The sequence below is a fragment of the Anabrus simplex genome, chromosome 11, assembly GCF_040414725.1.
Source record: "Anabrus simplex isolate iqAnaSimp1 chromosome 11, ASM4041472v1, whole genome shotgun sequence".
NCBI lineage: Eukaryota > Metazoa > Arthropoda > Insecta > Orthoptera > Tettigoniidae > Anabrus > Anabrus simplex.
In genome coordinates this window covers 79,521,250-79,540,696 of record NC_090275.1, presented here as the reverse complement: position 1 = coordinate 79,540,696, position 19,447 = coordinate 79,521,250, and the positions used below count along the sequence as shown (strand labels likewise).

General features: G+C 37.2%; 1 protein-coding gene across 2 annotated transcripts in view; it reads left to right on the top strand.

Annotated features, from left to right (window-relative positions):
* Window positions 1–19,447, top strand: part of LOC136883465 (leucine-rich repeat-containing protein 58) — a 103,070-nt gene that overhangs the window by 20,502 nt on the left and 63,121 nt on the right. Inside the window, exons 3-4 of one of the 2 annotated variants that reach the window (XM_067155779.2) lie at window positions 14,208–14,397; window positions 18,100–18,337. In XM_067155779.2, coding sequence (XP_067011880.2) covers window positions 14,208–14,397; window positions 18,100–18,275 — 366 coding nt within the window. In that variant the 3' untranslated portion in view covers window positions 18,276–18,337. Of the gene's footprint in view, window positions 1–14,207; window positions 14,398–18,099; window positions 18,338–19,447 lie in introns of those variants that run through there. The other variant, XM_068229684.1, reaches the window with a different exon arrangement.

Here is a 19,447-nt window from a genome sequence, read left to right as displayed (position 1 = left end):
AATTGACATTCAGTGTCCCAAAGTAGTATTTCTGTTTCATCTTGAATTTTGTACGTGTAGTAATGTCCTCAAAGCATCTTGGTTCAGGCTCCCCAGAATCCACAGGCCTGATTGCGCTCTTAGGAGCGGTAGATTCCCTTAACGAGGTACTACCTGGGGTAGTGTCCTTTTTGTGACGACATTCCATGATGCTTGGTTGTTCAAACCAGTATGGGTCGGAAAACTCCTTTCTGGTAGTAGAACCAAGGTTGTAAGCCGTGGAGCTCAACGATAGGCCGCTCCTCTGAAGTCAGACGCCTTTCGCAGCCGCTTCACTGAAGAACAGACACTGCTGAATGAAGATAGTTCATCCGCTTTATCCACCGTTGGGACTTGATTGTCATCTTCTGCCTTCCAAACCGTTGACTATCTTCACCGTAACCCTGGTAGGGACCCTCACAAGGTACTACCAGCCGGGCCAGCTGGACCAAGGTCTATCACTCCCCACTTTGTTCTGGCTTGTGACAGACAGAGCCTGGCTTCCCACACATTGGGCCCAGGATGGCAGGGTTTTTATTATTATTATTATTATTATTATTATTATTATTATTATTATTATTATTATTATTATTGTTGTTGTTGTTGTTGTTGTTGTTGTTGTTGTTGTTGTTGTTGTTGTTGTTGTTGTTGTTGTTGTTGTTGTTGTTGTTGTTGTTATTATTATTATTATTATTATTATTATTATTATTATTTTACTTTCATTGACATGTCTCAGTCTCTTCCTTGGTTTTGACAATATGAAAGTGACCGAGGTATGAGCGAAGCCAATAATGCCATTCCTTATGCAGCCAGTCCCTGTTATGAATGGTGTGTAAATATCTCTCATAGGGTCGGTTGGTGCATGCATTTCAGTGGGTTGGCAGACTGATATGCAGTAGCAACTTCTGGCTCAGTGAGGAAAGCAATGGGAAACTACCTATTATTATTATTATTATTATTATTATTATAATATTTTCTTTGTTGTATGTTATGTAAGTGTTATGTAAAAGAAGTTTGTACCGAATTTCATTAGTATTGACATATAAACAAAACAAGTGTAATTAGACAAGTATTTTTGGCTCATTTGGATAATTATGTAAACTAATTATTTTTACTGCAGATTTATTTTAGGTAAAAAATTAATGAAATTTTCAATATAGCTTCATAATAGGTTGTACTATTCAATAAATATGTTTGTGATGTATAAATTTTTTTTGTTCTACCTAAATTTTATTGCTAAACTTTTGTTTTGTTTTATTTTTTATTAATATCTTTGGGTTTTGGCTGCCAAATATTTACTAATGGTCATAAATGAACTGAGTAAGGCTTTATTAGTATAAACAATCATATCAGTAAAATAACAAAAATTTCAAGTTTCTACCTATAATAACAGCTGAACTGTGAGTGATCAAACAAAAGCTTGAAAAAAGCGGAAACTGGCCTTGGCGCTCAGCGGTAGGAAAACCGTAATAGCACGCGGTGCTCAAAGGGTTAAAATAATTTAATCCAAAACGGCTTTTTGAATCTTCATTCCATCATCTGGGAATCATTAAAATTCACATTACTGTGTCATCTTGATTTTTAAAATGTAGACGACAGTTGTATTGTAATAAAGATATAAAAAATGAATAAGACAGGCTAACAAAACAGAATTTTTAAACGTAATGAATATAATTTTTTAAATCTTTTCCCTTTGGAAAAAGCTAATGATCATGAATATGTCTTTCAATAAATGAAACTGAAATATTGATAACAAATCATTTATTTGCATCATTTAACAGAGCTTATCTGGCGACCAAGGCCTACGGTAATGATTAATATGACGTCACTGACGGTACACTTTCTATTTCAACACACATTATTTATACACAACCAGAACATCTTTGGCGACCAAGGCCTATGGTAACGACTAATGTGATGTCACTTCCGTCACGCATTTTGTCCCGTTGCACAATTTTTCAGTGACCTGCAGCCATTAGACATATTTATGTCAAAACATACTGCATTTAATAACAGGAATCACCCAACATGCCATTTCACCTGGTGCATGATTAGTGAGCAACCTTCATGGCAGTAGTGAGTGGGTGGTATGTGATGTTGCATCACCTCAAGGTTGTAAACATTATCGGTCGATTGCAGAAATGGTATTTAGATGATGTTTACAGTTAAGCAGTATCTAAGTATAGCTGCCTTATTGCAAAGACGTTATCACTTAGACACTGTCTAAAACCGGAGTTCAAGCGGCCATATTTAAACACTGCTGAAAACACTGTTTAATTTTAGGAGTGAATCGCAATCAGAGGTTATGTACCATGAAACATATGAGACAAGGAACAGTCCAGTAATGGTCAACTTGACTACAATTCTTGGCAACCTATATATTTTATTATATTTGGGATAATTTCCCCGTAATATCATAATACAGTGGAACCTTTGATTGCGAGCATAATTCGTTCCGGCAACATGCTTGTAAACCAAAGCGCTTGTATATCAAAGCAAGTTTTCCCATAAGAAACAAGTGAAACGCGGATGATTCGTCCACAACACAAAAATATTTATTCGCATACCATTTCTGAAACAAAATACAACTTAAAACAAATTAAAATGCATTTTACCTTATAATAGATTCATTGTTGGTGTGAGGGAGACAAGAGATGACATGAGAAGAGTTACTGAGTAGCACGTATTTAACTAATGGAATCACTGTTATCTGTTGGCTTACTAGAATTGTTTTCTTTTCGTGCAACTCTAACGAGGAACCTGTCCAATGACTGTTGCTTTTGCCTTTTTTTGAGGATTTCATGAAAATGTGACATTGCATTGTCATTGATCTGATTCATCGCTCGTACTGCTACAACCTTATTCGGGTGGTGTTTTCCTACAAAATTGTGCACAGTTTTCCACATTTTTCACTTCTCCCGAATCTCAGTTGAAGTGAGATATTCCATTGACTTTTCCTCCTCCTCTTCCCCGTGCGAGATCTCCTCCATAACCTCCTCCTGTTGTTCGCAATGCAGGTTGATCAATTCGTTGGTGGACAGTTGGCTATGTCCTTCCACCAGCTCTCAAATGTCCATGTCATTCACCTCCAATCCCATAGTCTTCCCTAAGGACACAATTTCATCGACAATCGGCGGCTTATTTTCAACAACAATCCCCTCAAAGTCACGTCCAAGAACACAGTCAGGCCACAGCTTTCCCCAAGCGGAAGTGAAAGTTCTCTTGGTGACTCCATCCCAGGCTTTATCGATGATCTTCAGGCATTTCACGATGGGGAAACGATTTCTCCCAAACTCTCGGAGGGTAAGGTTTGTTCCTACGGTCACTTCAAAGCATCGCTGAAATAGTGCTTTGGTGTATAGCTTCTGAAGTTCGAAATGACTTGCTGATCCATAGCCTGGCGTAGTTGAGTAGTGTTGGGAGGAAGGAACTTAACCTTAACGAACTTGAATTCCTCCAGCAAGTCAGCCTCAAGGCCTGAAGGATGAGCAGGAGCATTGTCCATAACCAGCAAGACTGAGTGGCAGATTATTTTCTGAAATATATTTCTTCACTACAGGACCAAAGACCTCGTTCATCCATTCAACAAAGGCACAGGGGAGGGGAAAACATAGGCACACATGACGCTCGTATTGCGGAACCTCACTCGCTTATCAAGTTATAATTTTTTATAATGTTTTCTCGTCTTGCAAAACACTCGTAGACCAAGTTACTTGCATTCCGAGGTTTCACTGTAACTTGTCCTGATCGTCAGGAGACTGTCACATACATCAGCTGGGAGGGATTCAGTTATACTTACTGCCAAGTAAGTACACATAATAGTGACATTTCAAAATTCAGTAGGTTGTGTGTGTGTGTGGTTTTTTCTGTCGGTGAATCATCATGCTCGTTCAGGTAAGTTTCTGGCAACTATGAGATTGGAAAAGTAAAGGTCTGGGAAGGAAGAGTCGTGGCCGTAATAACAGCCCCAGTATTTGCCTGCTGAACAAATGGGGAAACTACGGAAAACAATTTTCAGTACTGTCGAGGAGGCGTTTCGAACCTATGATCTCCAGAACATAAGCTACTTCTGTATGGCCCGCACAACTCATTCGGTTACACAGTACTACTATAGTTTCATCTTCCCTTCGCCGAAGCTATTTACATTATACTCACCGTAACAACACTACAATCAAAGCTACAGATCCGCGTACGGTGGCGTGTTGCTTTAGTGTTGATGATATAAGATTTAATTTCAACCAAAAGTGATATTCTTATGTGTGGGCAAGTCATGCTCATGCTTAGCCATATTTGAATAAGGTGTAGGAAGGCGACAGCTCATTAATGATTGGCGCGCTCACCGACAAATTTCATTTGTTTCGACAAACAAAGAGTTGTATAGAAGACACTTCTATTTCCATTTTCAAACCAATATTGAAACTTTAAACGACGTCTAGCTAAACACCAGCTGAACATTGTTTATGCAATGGAACATCATACGTAACTTAGACGTTGTTTAGGTAGACATTTTCTAAGGGTTAAAACTAGTCATCGTTTCTGTAATCGGCCCTGTGTTGTTTGCGGCAGTTTCATTTAAAATTTTATCTGGGTCCTTTTTCTGTGCTAAGTATATTTCAGTGTTCTCATGAATGTTTAATTCTAAACCATAATTGCATTTGTAAATTAATTCCATACTTTTTCCATGCCATGAAATTCTTACAAAGATGTATTGTATAGGACAGATTGGTCAAACGTAAGCTCAGTGTTATTGAGAACACTTTGAAGCAATGCCATTTTACAAATTTTCTGGATAGCAATAATCACAATCAGAACATATTTATAGCAATAGTGGCCTCCACTATATGCATCAGCCATGCATCTTGTAGGTGTGCTAGTTACCAACTGATGAGCCCAAATTGGCACACTGGGGCAAAACATGGGCAACCAAGAATGAGTTAACTGGAAAATTTATAATTTCCAATAACGGACCATGTAGCCTATATTGGAAACATGCCATTCATTCCTGTCATTATAAGGTATAAAATAGAGCTGAGGTGACAAAAAATCTGCAGGAGCCAGCAGTTCAATTAGCATCTACGAAACGTCAAGCAAGCATGCATGGTAGAATGCAGAATGTGAAAATGCAATCAAAGAAAGATTTGAGGCATGGAAATCATGAAATGAGAATAAGACTGTGACAAATTTGAAAAAATCACGAGAAATAAGGAAACAAACACACCAAACACTGAGAAGAGTCAGAAGAGAACACCTTCGGGCAGAAGTTACAGAAATGGATGAAAACTTCAAGAAAAACAATACTAGATTACTCCATAGGGCCTTTAAAAATAGAATCAATGGCTATATAGCACCGAGCCTGCATTTCAAGAAAACGGACAGAACTCTTGCCCTGAACAATAAAGATAACTGTGTGATCCTTGCGAAGTACTTTGAAGACCTCCTTAACTCTGAATCGCCACGGGAAAAATTGGAGATTGAGAAGGGCACAGTCCAGAACCCAGATTCCGAACCACCAGACGAGGAAGAAGTAAGGGAAGTAATAAACTCCCTAAAGAACAACAAAGCATCTGGTGAAGATGAAATAATAGCAGAACTGTGGAACATAGCCAATGACACCTTTATCACTGAAGCGACAGAACTGTTCCGGAATATTTGGAGAGATGAAAAAATACTAGAAGACTGGCTAGTGGCATTAATACACCTGCTACATAAAAAAGGGACCGAAAAGAGACGTCAACAACTACAGAGGAATAACACTTTTATCTGTCACATATAAGATTTTTTCTAAACCCCTATTGAACAGACTGACACCGCAAATTGACCACAAGTTGGGAGAGTATCAGGGTGGCTTCAGGAGAGGGCGCTCTTGTCAGGATCATATCTTGAGTCTAAAAATGATAATCAAATATTACAATGCGCGACCAAAGAACATCTTCATCTCTTTCGTTGACTTTCAAAAAGCATACGATTCAATAGATAGACACATTGATGGGAATTTTGAGAGAATATGGCATCGATCAAAAAACACTCAAGTTACTTAGGTTAACACTAACAAACACAATATCCAAAGTGAAATTTCGAGGAGAAATCAGCAAACCCTTCCAGATAAAAACAGGTCTGAGACAAGGTGACAGCTTATCCCCAACACTCTTCAACATGGTTCTAGATAAGGTCATGAAAACACTGTGTAAACATAATGACTCATGTGCTATAATAGGTAGTAAAAATAAACATGTCAAACCAAAGTGTTTGGCCTTTGTTGATGATTTTTGGCACTCTTCGCTGAGACAGAACAGGAAGCAGTAACACAGATAAATGAACTACAGGAGATAGTCGAGAAAAGAGGTTTAAAAATCTCCTTCACAAAAACAGATGATGAGCACGGACAGGAATTATGTGAAGAGAACAATGAAGACGAAATATGGTGAAGTTAAGATCACAAAGCACTTTAAATAGCTGGGAGAGATTATCAGCAGCAACGGGATGGATAAAGAGGCCATGGAAAATAGGAGACTTAAGTTGGAAAAGCTAAACACTGCCACCAAAGCCATTTACAACAAAAAGAATCTTTCCATTAATGCCAAACTAAGACATTATGATGCTGTGGTAAAACCAGTGATTCTGTATGGGGTAGAAACAGAAACAATAATGAACCTGGAAAAACTACTAAAGATTGAAAGGAGAATATTAAGGAGGATTTATAGCCCAAGGGTCTTAGAGGGAAACTACAGATTACGATCAAATAAGGAGATATACAAAAGAACAGAAGACCTGGAAACAACAATAAGGAAAAGACAGCTGTGATTCTATGGACACATGGTCAGAATGGATCCAGCAAGGTTAAATCAACAAATTTTTAATAAAATATACTACTTGAAGAGCCAGGGGGGATATGCCAAGGCCGCAAGGCTCTGACCATGATGTCACGAGAGTGGCTGGCGTTCAGCATGGCAGTGTAGGACCCGCTCTCACTTTCACCATGATATTGTTAATTTATTCAACCTTAACAATATAATTGAACACACCTCCAATTGTGGCTTTACTTAGGCTTGTATACTACACGAGTTTTATGCGGGGAGAATACTGGCTGGGCAGTATACGTACATTTCTTTACTTAAAATTATGCTGACATCTGTCACTTGTAACTGAACATGGTATCATGTAAAAGATTAGAACGCATAATACGTACACAAATAGTTATAATGTTACTAGGAAAATACATGATGGCAATTCACAACAATAGTCTGAAACCTTTCTTAGAAATTAAGCTGCAACTTAAAACTTACCTAACAATTCCTAAGGTTTCAGTTTATACATTTTTATTTTCCTGCGGATTTCTTCTTCTTAGCCGTGAGTTTGTCTACGGTAACTTTTCTATTGTTATTCAATAATGTATTAAAAAAGATGTATATACATTTGTCAATGAAATGTTTAAAACTATTTATTTATTCACTGCATGATTTAAACATGACATTTGCATTTTCCAGAGCATTCTTGACAAGCGAAATCAGAATTTTTCTCTGAGAATCCTCATGTAAAAACATTAGTATACAGGTTTACATTTTGTAGCTCTAAAAGAGTCTGGTACAACACCTTTTGGTCCAGGGCAGGAGCAAGCCAAGGCCGCACTAGATAGACTCAGATAGACATTTTTTTTGTCTGACTCAGGGTTGTCAAAGTCAGGATAAGTTGTCAGCTTGATTAAGCCAGTTATTTATTAAGATTTTAAATAAATGACCAGTATCAAACAATTATTTATTTTTTGTGTTTTGTCAAATGGGTTTTGAAAAGTGGTTTGATAATTGCTCTTGCACAGCTTTCCAAACATGCTCCTACTAACACTGTTATTATTAGAAATTATGCCCAGTATTCGGGAGATAGTGGGTTCGAACCCCACTGTCGGCAGCCCTGAAGATGGTTTTCCATGGTTTCCCATTTTCACACCAGGCAAATGCTGGGGCTGTACCTTAATTAAGGCCACGGACGCTACCTTCCCACTCCTAGCCCTCTCCTGTCCCATCGTCGCAATAAGACCTACCTGTGTCGGTGCGACATAAAGAAACTTGCAAAAAAAAAAATGCATGCTACCTTATAAGCTCTAGGCCTATCTGTTAATACTTTAAAGACTTGCAAAGTTAGTTCTTTTGAGAAATGTCACGTTAGGTTCTTATATGGAAACAAATCAACATGTTTAATGGCTTTAAAATCAAGAGCCTCGTTTAATCTTAAGGAAGTACCAATTTTCAGAATATTTTTCTCAGTCATATACATTTCGAAAATACAGAGACTTTGGCTGTTAAAATTGACGAAAACTTTGTCCAAATATAATTTGCGTTTAATACTGAAATTACCCCGTCATCGAAGTCCTTGATCCTGTCATATTCTTCCTCAGCTTTCTTTTTTTCCTTCCTCTTCCCGTTTTTCAATTTCTTCTTGTCTTTGAATAGGATTTTTGCTCAGTGTTGGAAGATTTTTAGACAGATAGGCAGGCACATTTTCAAACTTAGGAATAGCGTCGTTTTAGAGTTTTAAATGGTTAGGTTTTACAGTTAAAATAGACTCATCAGCTCTTTTAACAAAATCGTCCCTAATTCGTTGAAGTGTTTTATGCACACAACTGAGCTTGCTGAAGGGACGAATTTGGTTCGATGGATGGCTATGATCCACTTTTGTTTCCGAAACAACATACATACATACATACATACATTATCATTATAGACTGTTATGCCTTTCAGCGTTCAGTCTGCAAGCCTCTGAGAATTTACTAAACGTCGCCACAATCCTCGATTTGCAACTAGTGTTGTGGCCTCATTTAGTTCTATACCTCTTATCTTTAAATCGTTAGAAACTGAGTCTAACCATCGTCGTCTTGACCTCCCTCTACTTCTCTTACCCTCCATAACAGAGTCCATTATTCTCCTAGGTAACCTATCCTCCTCCATTCGCCTCACATGACCCCACCACCGAAGCCGGTTTATGCGTACAGCTTCATCCATCGAGTTCATTCCTAAATTAGCCTTTATCTCCTCATTTCGAGTACCCTCCTGCCATTATTCCCACCTGTTTGTACCAGCAATCATTCTCGCTACTTTCATGTCTGTTACTTCTAACTTATGAATAAGATATCCTGAGTCCACTCAGCTTTCGCTCCCGTAAAGCAAAGTTGGTCTGAAAACAGACCGATGTAAAGATAGTTTCGTCTGGGAGCTGACTTCCTTCTTACAGAATACTGCTGATCGCAACTGCGAGCTCACTGCATTTGCTTTACTACACCTTGATTCAATCTCTCTTACTATATTACCATCCTGGGAGAACACACAACCTAAATACTTGAAATTATCGACCTGTTCTAGCTTTGTATCACCAATCTGACATTCGATTCTGTTGAATTTCTTACCTACTGACATCAATTTAGTCTTCGAGAGGCTAATGTTCATACCATACTCATTGCACCTATTTTCAAGTTCCAAGATATTAGACTGCAGGCTTTCGGCACAGTCTGCCATTAAGACCAAGTCGTCAAGTCAGTAGGAAATTTAAGCACTGAAATATTAGGCTGTTTTGAACTGTAGTTGATTCTACAACCAGGTATACAACACGACGTGGCCATAATTCACAATGTTCACACACGTTTAAATCATTAAACACCATCAATAGCCTCACTGCTGCGAGGTTCAGATCAGACTACAAGTCACTGGCGAGAAGTGAAGCAGGTGGCGACTTGTGTGACATAGCGCCCAAAGTGGAGGGGGAGCCTTATGGCCTGTCTATCTAGTTGGCCTTGGATATGCCAAGCAGATGAAGGAAGAACTCAAGAGGTTAGGAATTGCAGATGAAGAATGTCGTGATAGAGACTAATTCAGGAAAAGACTTTCCAACATAAAAGTTCTTGTTGAAGAAAAGAAAGAGCGCAGAGGGGGAAATGTAACGTTAAAATTATGAGGGTATGGTGCGTATGACCATCTAAAACACACGACAGCACCTATAAAGTCACTGTTAGATTATAACCAGTGGAAATGATGAGGTGCATCTGACCGTAAAATATAAAATTTTTGAGAAGGTATCCCAGTTGTTGAGTCTTGACAAACAAGAGAATTGTCCAGCTTGAGGTGCATAGATCATAAGGTAACATGTTATCAGTGGGAAGAATAAACCTTGTTTTCTTAAGTTGCAGTAATTAACAGGCTATATTCAGGTAGTTTCGTAGCCAACAATGTGGTCGTGTGAAGATCATAATTTGAATCAATGTCACGATTCCCAGTTCAGTATGGAAACGTGGAGACCTGACAAAAATATTGAAAGCCAAATTAGGCGTGATATAAATGTACACAGCCAAAAGAAAGATAACGGAAAAGAGGCGAACTCACCTTGAGCAGTGTGATGGCACAGTTGTAGAAAGGAGAGGAGCTGGGCTAATGAAGAGAGCAATAATGGAGGCCGTGTATCGGAGGGGTAGGGACAGTGAGAGGAGGGGAAGGGGAAAGGGCATGAGCTAAAGCTGGGGAGTAGGGCTATGGTGGGGCAAAGGGATAAGGTAGTGGGGGTAAGTGACGGGGATGCATATTGCACATGGCTTGAAAGATAGCGCTAGTGGTTGGAAATCTGATATTTTTAAACAAGTTAATTAAGAAATCGAAAAGGATATTAGGCTTCTCAGAAATTTCATTTAAGTTGAAGTTAGGATTAAAGTATTGATCGAAATGGATAAAACAATTTTCAGTTATATTCATGAGAGGCCGTTTATTGGCCATTTGAAGGATCTCTAAATCGTGTTCAATGTCGGTGAACTTGTGGTTGGAGTCAGAGATGTGTTGACCTATTGCTGAAAACCTATTATATCTTATAACGTTGACGTGCTCTGAATATCTAATTTCTGTAAAATATTTTCACCGCCTTGTCAATACTTATACATTTTTATTTAATTACCGTACATGTACATGTTTCGAGAGCCACCGCTCTCTTCTTCAGCGGTGCCAAACATTAATTGATCCTTGGACTATGGTACAATGGTATAATATAACAAGTATATATGAATTTTGAAAATTGTTACAACAATTTCTCTTAGTTTCACCTTTCCTATTTCCTATGTCATTTGTTGCAGATTTTACTGGAAATTTCCTAACTAATGTAATCTATTAAATTAATCTCTATATGTTAATTTATGTCCTTATTTACATCTGAAAGAATAATTATTTCTTCTTGTCTAAATTTAACATTTACTTGTCATTTAGTGGAAATCCTTAAATAAATCAATTTGTAAAATAATAGATATCATCTATAAATAGTCTTTATCCTAAAATCGTAAAATCATAAATAATAAATATCAATTCGTAAAATAATAAATAACATCTATAAAATTAGTTATCCTTTAAAGTGTTTCTGCTCTCTTCTTTCTTCTTAAAGTCTGCTATAATTTTCTAGACCTCTCATATCAGAATATCTTCTCTTAATCTCGTCCAATTCCTTAAATAAATAAACCAAACAAACTAACTTTAGAGACCTTTTGCGAAAAAAGACGGTTATTCAGATGTCTGGAGAAATTATTTAGGCCTACTTACTTCATTCCATCTAATTTATCCAAAAATTAAAATGATGTGATATTGGTCTGAACCCAAACAATATGTCCTCCTTCCTTCCTTGTTGTCAGTGTGTTTATAAAAGATTAGTTTTTGGTTTATTATTATTTAAAGGAGTTTGACGGTTAGAAAGCGACCAGCATGGTCATCGCGTGACCAGTAGCAGAGTAGAAGATTGACAACAAGGAAGGAAGGAGGGAAACAGGGGAGCTTCCAGTCAAAGAGAAGCCACGTCTTGAAACACCAGGCGTATATGAAATTCCATGTGGTTGTGGTTGTTCATATGTTGGCATGACCAAAAGGCTTGTTAGCACCAGAGTGAAAGAGCACATCAGATCGGTAAAGAATGTCGCTCTTTCATCCTCCACGGAGAACGCTATAAGCCAGTCTGCCATAGCAGAACATTTCTACAGTACAGACCATGAAATCCTCTTTGACCAGGCGAAGGTCATCGCGCCTGTAAAAGACTTCTATGCACGTCTTGTGAGGGAAGCCATAGAGATAGAGCTGCGCCCAAATAACATCAACAGGGAAGATGGCTTCAAGTTATCAAATACATGGAGACCTGTGCTGCAGAAATACATGCATAACACCACCATGGGACAGCGGGACGCACTCAAACTGTCGACAGAGGGCGGTGCATCAGTAACTTCCCTCCCAACCACCACAGCACAGCGCCACAATCCTTGGAGTCCAGTTAGTGGGGTAGGCCGTGGATAGTACAGGCATGACTTCCATGTTCCTTCAGATAATTTCTTTGCTCACTGTCGGAGGCAAAACTTCACATGCCCTGATGAAGGCCAATGCAATTTGGCTGAAAGCTTGGCTTTATTATTAATAAATATATATATATATATATATATATATATATATATATATATATATATATATATAGTGGCTTTAATCCAGTTCATTTATTTCTTTATGTTAACGGACCAACTATATTGGTATTATAAATTTGCTCATTCGGAACAAATATTTTAGGTTCCCTATGGGAATCAACATCTTTATCAAGCCATGAGAAGTTCGAAGGATGATTCCTCTCCGAATCTGCAGAAGTTTTTCCTTAGCCCAATGCTTTTCAAATGTAGAATGAAACTATGAAGAACAATGAAGTATTAGTGGAACAAAGGTTGTGTAGTATATATGCGGAGTACTTCTCAGTTTATTCCCCATGATGGCCTGCATGCAGTAGCAATGGCCTGAAGAAATTTATCCTATTTAAGCTTTAGTTTATTGAGATGTGGCCTGAAAATTAAATGTTTGTCCAGTAGGACCCCCAGGTATAAGAGTTGATCTCCTAGTGCGAATTCCTATCCGTTCATCTTGAGTTGTGGCTTTATCAGGTTTCTTCTTCTCGTGACAAGCATAGCCTTAGTTCTCAGTGGATTAAATTGTAGCTTCTTTTTGGAACCCCAGTTGAACAGAATATGTAGTACTGTGTTTTCTTGAGTGTTTAAGTCAGCTTCATTGTCAGCTTCGATTAACAAAGGTGCGTCGTCAGCGTAAGCAACAATCTTGCAGTCCCTGGGAAGAGGTACTTTGAAGATGTCATCGTACAAGATATTCCAAAATTCTGGGCTGCAGGTAGATCACTTGGGGCATCGTGTATTGATGTATTTAGTTGAAATTGTTCCGACTTGGAGTTTCACTTTTCTGTTGCTGAAGTACGCTTGAGTGATTTTGTACAGATTACATGGGCATTGCTTTTCCTTAAGTTGATACAAAATTTTCAGCCATTAGGCGTTATCAAATGCACATGTTATATCGTAATAGATTAATAAGCCTATTTTTTGTCTTGAGAGGATGTTCTGAATCCATTCAGTTACATAGAGAACACCTTCAGTAGCTTTTGTGGGATAAAGCCATACTGAAATTGGGTCGATGCATGTGGAACATAATTCTGTCGATTAATAGCTTTTCCACAGAATCTTTCCTAGAACAGAAATGCTTTTACAAGATGGCGTAAAAAAACAGTGTCATGGTGCTACAGCCCTGATGGGCCTTGGCCTACAAAATGACCGCTGTTCAGCCTGGAGACCTGCGACATTGACGATATATTTATATGGATTTTTTCCCCCTGATTTTTGTCCTCTATTGATTGCCCAGTGGTTTCCCACATGTTTTGTTACATCCTGTGTTGAAAGTTTGGGAATAGATGATGGAAAAACATAAAAATAGGCAGTCATCTGATGACACAATATTTGATCAAAACTATCCATTGTCTTTAACCTAAAATAACAGATTACTCTGAACTTTCTCAGTATCTTGCATTCAGGAGATAGTGGGTTCAAACCTCACTGTCGGCAGTCCTGAAGATGGTTTTCCCTGGTTTCCCATTTTCACACCGGGTGAATCCTGGGGCTGTACCTTAATTAAGGCCATGGCTACTTCCTTCCCATTCCTAACCCTTTCCGATACTATTGTCACCAAAAGACCTATCTGTGTCTGGGTGATGTTAAGTAAACTGTAAATTCTCTCGATCTCATTTTCATGTGGTTCATTGCTTCTCATGATATAAATGTGGATGGAGTGGATTGTTTTGTTTTTATTTTTAAATGCTTGGAACATAAATATTGTATGTGAAATACATATGTTTGTTTGTTTTTTCAACAGCTAAGTCTACGAGATAACCCACTCGTAGTTCAGTTTGTTAGCACAATGCAGTTGAATCCGTCAAGTCTCCTGGAGCATGCAGGCCGAGTTATCAAGCTTCACAACATTCCTTACTGTCCTGAAGATCTTCCTCTTAACCTTGTGGAGTACTTGGATAGTGCACATCACTGTGTTAATCCAAAGTGTCAAGGTCTGTTGACATTTATTTCACTTGCTATGTACTAAATGGTTAGAGAATAGCTGGGTTTATTGTGAAGTCGTAAAGGGGATCTGCATGCCAGTACAGTTAATTTTAAATTTATTTTTACTAGTGGTTTAACGTCGCCCTAACACATAGAAGGTTTTTTGACAATGCAGGGATGGGAAAAGAGCTGTGCTTTAATTAAGGTCACAGTCACTTCCTTCCCGATACAGTTTAGGAATTTGATTAATAATATTAAAATATATACTCAGTTTCCTTGTTATTACAGTCATAGTCCCCAATAAAGAACCCTTAAAATATCATGTGAAGAAAGAGAATATCCAACAGATAGCCATCCCTATTAGGGGATCGAGTCAATTGGTGTCCTAATCAGTTTGCACAGAACAATAATTATGACAATGAATTTTACAGTTTGTCTATGTTGTATTGTTACTTTTCTATCAAGCAGGTTCATATCTGGTATCGAGCCTGTGTTAAGTGTCATACTTTCATAACGTGTGTACACCTGTTATGGCCCCCCCCCATCTGACTGACTTATAATCATTATTCTCTGTTTTTGCCACACACTTTCTTTCCATTCTTTAGCTCTGTTCTGTTCTTCTATCATGCAAGTCTTTCGTTGCGCTTTATTTTATTATTTTTATTTCTATTTATTTCTTCTACCACATCTGTCCCTGATTCGTCCAATGACCTTGCTGTTACTTTGCCACGCACATACGGTGTAATAAAAACATCTTAATTGGAGCTTAGATGGTGTCGTCAGCTCCCACTTGGAATGCTAGCGTACAGTGAGGCCGTCTGGTGACGATGAGAGTGCCGGTTGCTATAGACAAACGATAAAGCATTCTTAAATTCAAACCTTCATTATTGGGGAAGTCTTCCTCGTGAATAGTCGAGATTTTCTTCTGAAGCCATGGAGCAAAGTTCTCTGCAAATCGTAAAGAATTTCACCTCGTTTTCCAGACATGGAAAAAGCCCAAAAGTTTATTATCATGTTTATAATTTTGGGCCATGTAATACATGTTGAAGAGAAGTTAAGTACAGAACAAAAACTCCACAACATGTATTATATATTCTGAAGACACCCTAATAAGTTGAAATATACAAGGAGTATAATTTGAGACTTTGCACTTCTGGTCACAGGCCTCGAGAATCCCCAAGCCAGCATCAAATGGCTTGTGTCAAGCTTGTCGAGTTAAGAAGTGTTGACAGCTGATGCAGCAGATACTTAGCTCTCTTGCTCAGTTCCCTAGTAACTGTTGGATTTTAAAGGCTTGTTATAAGGTTATTATTATTGCGATGGTTAAGTACACTACAGTGCAGAAAATATTTCGGGCCAAATGTTATTTGCACAAGAAGAAGAAACCAGTTAAGGCACCCTTGAAAATTCCGTAGGCAGTTTCCTGGTTGGACAGTAACCTCAAAATATTACGTGCAAGAACTCATTCACAAATGGCATGGTACTGGTTCCATAACTAATAAGGGGAAAATCAGGGAAGGAGAACAGTTCTCACACAGAAGAGGTTAGAATATATGCAGGCAAGACTGTAAGTCAATCCACAAAAATTGCTTCGAAGAGTAGGTCAGGTATTTTATATTCGTCAGCACGTAATGAAACAAAATGATTACATTTACGATTGTACCAGTTTCATTCAGACCATAACATACAGCCTACAGATTTCATTGCAAGAATAAGATTTTGTAATTGGCTAATGAATAGTATTCATGACAATATCGTGGAGCAGAACATTATTATTATTATATACATATTTATTTGTTCTGAATATGTATTCTGCCCGTTTATGCCACGACTAGCTACACGAGAAACATGGGACACCCTCAGGGGTGCTCAGTAAGGAATTTGACATGTTTCAAAAATGGTGTGGATCAAAGGAAATAGGCAGATATTGGCAAATAACAAATCTTCAAATACAAATCAATGGTAGATGATTTATTACAAAAATTATGTCATCCTAAGAACAATGATTATGAAATATGATCACTAAATTTTAAATTTTACGCTCAGTCTTGATGTACATCCAGAAATAAAACAATTGGGATGGTAAATGTTAATAAATTCCTACTAATTCTGACAAATTTTACATTAAACATCAATTTCAAATTTTATGACTGTTAATTTTCATTTGTTAAGAGAATGAGGCTCGTGTGTATATCAAATTATGCCAGAAAATCTGGAACAAGATTTTTCAATGTTTAAATTACATGACTGATCAAAATACAAAGAAACAAAAATACAAAATTTTAAAATTTAAGTTTCACTTAATAATGCTTGATTATACGTCCCTCAAATTTAACTCGACATTTCAATTATTATCTGTTCAGCATAACTTCAGAATACATGTAACTTCACGTGACAAAAGTAGGAAAGTAAAATGAAAATCTTTAACCATGTGTAATAATGACCTTGACACAACGCCGAAACTTAGGGCAACGATGGTGACGCACACATCAATAAATTACAATAAAATAAAAATCACTCAACCTGTGGAGATAACAAATGCAAGTAATAAATCTCCCGTTACCATCATCTACCAAGGAAAGAAATGCAACCAACTGCCACTAGAAAATACTGTCTTACAAATATACAGCACATGCCCACACGTGTTTTATCCAATTTAATGGAGATGAAATAATCCCATAAATGATGACCTGAAACAAGTAATTAATCCAATTGAAATAGTTTTTGTAATGGTGACTGATAAGGATAAGGTTGTCAATACTTACATCGAATGCAAGTCGATACGGAAATCTATCGAATATTGAGGAATTGGTCATTATCATACAGCTAAGCTCTGATATTATTGTGATGGTGCTCATCAAGTGTGACAAAAAGCTCTAATAATCTCATACGCTCAATTTTATTTTATAAGCAGATATGTGGTTTACCTCGTGGTTCGATAATACTTTGTGAATACGCTACCGTCTATGGTTCTCTCATGGAAAATCTAATCGCAGATGTACCAAATGACTATAAATTATCTCTAAATATCCATTTATCGTTATACACAACATTGCAAAAAGTAGAATACATGTGCTTAGGATTATAATGACGGGAAGATTCATCCCCAGATAGCACATAAAAATATCATAATCCAATACAACATCTCTCCACATGGCACAATGTGAAGGGAAAATATCAATACAATTCGCAACATCCATCCAAAATATAACTGGTAAAATCACATAAATGACTTGAACCACACATAGGTGTAATAATCAAACAATGTCCTCCCTTAAAACATAGAAATCGGATTCAAAAGTAATCTGTCCATATCACTACCTTAGCATTCGCATGTCAGATGAGCTTAATCCCTTATGAAAATGTAGCAAACACTTTTGGAAAAAATATAGGAGAAATAAACACCAAAGAATAAAAATATTACATGTATACATTCCTCAATATCATAGTAATCAAATGAAAAGTAATACTATATTTACTAAAGGTTAGCCAATGGCTGATATTTAAATCAGATGCTCGTCCAGTGAAATGACTTATTCAAACCCGCACAAACAAACAAACAGAAACTATTTCAGTTTTATTAATAGTATAGATCTATTCCTTTCTGTATATGACTTGATATGTTACTTGCTTATTCTTTTCAATTCACAAGTTACTATATTTTTGAAATGCAATTTTTCCCATAAAACTGGAAACTGTTTTCCTTTCAGGTGTGTTCTTTGACAATCGAGTTGAACACATCAAGTTTGTAGACTTCTGTGGGAAGTATCGCATCCCTCTCCTTCAATATCTATGTTCATCCAAATGTGTTCATGGTAACAGAAGTGAGCAAGAACCTTGCAGTTCTGCCAACTCATCCATGATCAAGAAAGTATTGCTGGGATGATAAATTCTACATTAGCTGTTGGAATGAAGATCTGCTACACAAAACCAAAAAAAATAGAAAAATATTATTATGATTATGGTTACAGAAATTACACTGTACTATACTACATCGGTTAAGTCTTCCATCATTATAGTACATATTGTTAAATATGTAATAATTTCCTATGTAACTCCTGGCGAATTTGTGATGTTAAAACAGGGTTTCGAGCGAGTGAATGAATTATGAATGAGCTGTTAAATGGCAATGTGATATATGTTGGTACCACTAATTCATTTCCTTTGTGTGAATTTGTTAACACATTTTAGAACATGATCTCTTGAAATTGTGGTAGAATCTCTGTTTGCAATGTTTTATTACCAAAGTATAACTTGCTGCTATATTTTCAGACTAGCAGAAAAGATAATATAAATCAACACACACTGAATTAATATAGCCTTGCAGAGTAAGTATAAGGCTGGTTCAATTGAAATATAGACCGATGTCTAAAAATGTACACTGTGCATATTGGTCAGCTTAAACTGTATCACAGTGATAACGTACTAATGACACTTCAAGAGAGTCTGCAGATATCCACCTCCACTGTTGCCTGTCTGAATGTTGAACAAGTTTCTCTTTACCCTCGACAAAAAAGGATGCTGGTTTCTGGTTGGAACACTTCCACATTATCACAAACCGCTTGTTTGGTGATGAAACATTTATTCCTTTAGGGCATTCTTCAAGAGACTAAAGATATGATAGTCGAAAGGGAAGAGATCTTGATTTAAGGTGGATAATCTGTAAGACCACAGTGAAAGTAATGCTGAGTGCACATTATCTCATTTTGCAACATGTGGAATGTGTTATCGTGGAGCACAAGCTCAGTTTTATTGACAGTTTTTCTAGTCAAAGCATCTTCTTTGCACTGGAGTTTAATCATGCCATATTGTATTTGTTTGGGCAAAATCACTAAACAAGAATGTTATTCTACTTTTGAATAACTGACCACCTTCTGAGCTGTTACTACAAGCACTAAACCAATTTTTATAGTGCTGCCACTTCTTTGCTATCTTGTAAGTTATTTGCAGGGTTGCCAGCTCTGTCTATGTTTTCATTTAACAACCATTATAATTATCCATAGAAAATAAATGTTAACATTCAGAGGGTTGTGTAAAGACTCTGAACTTGGTGTCTAA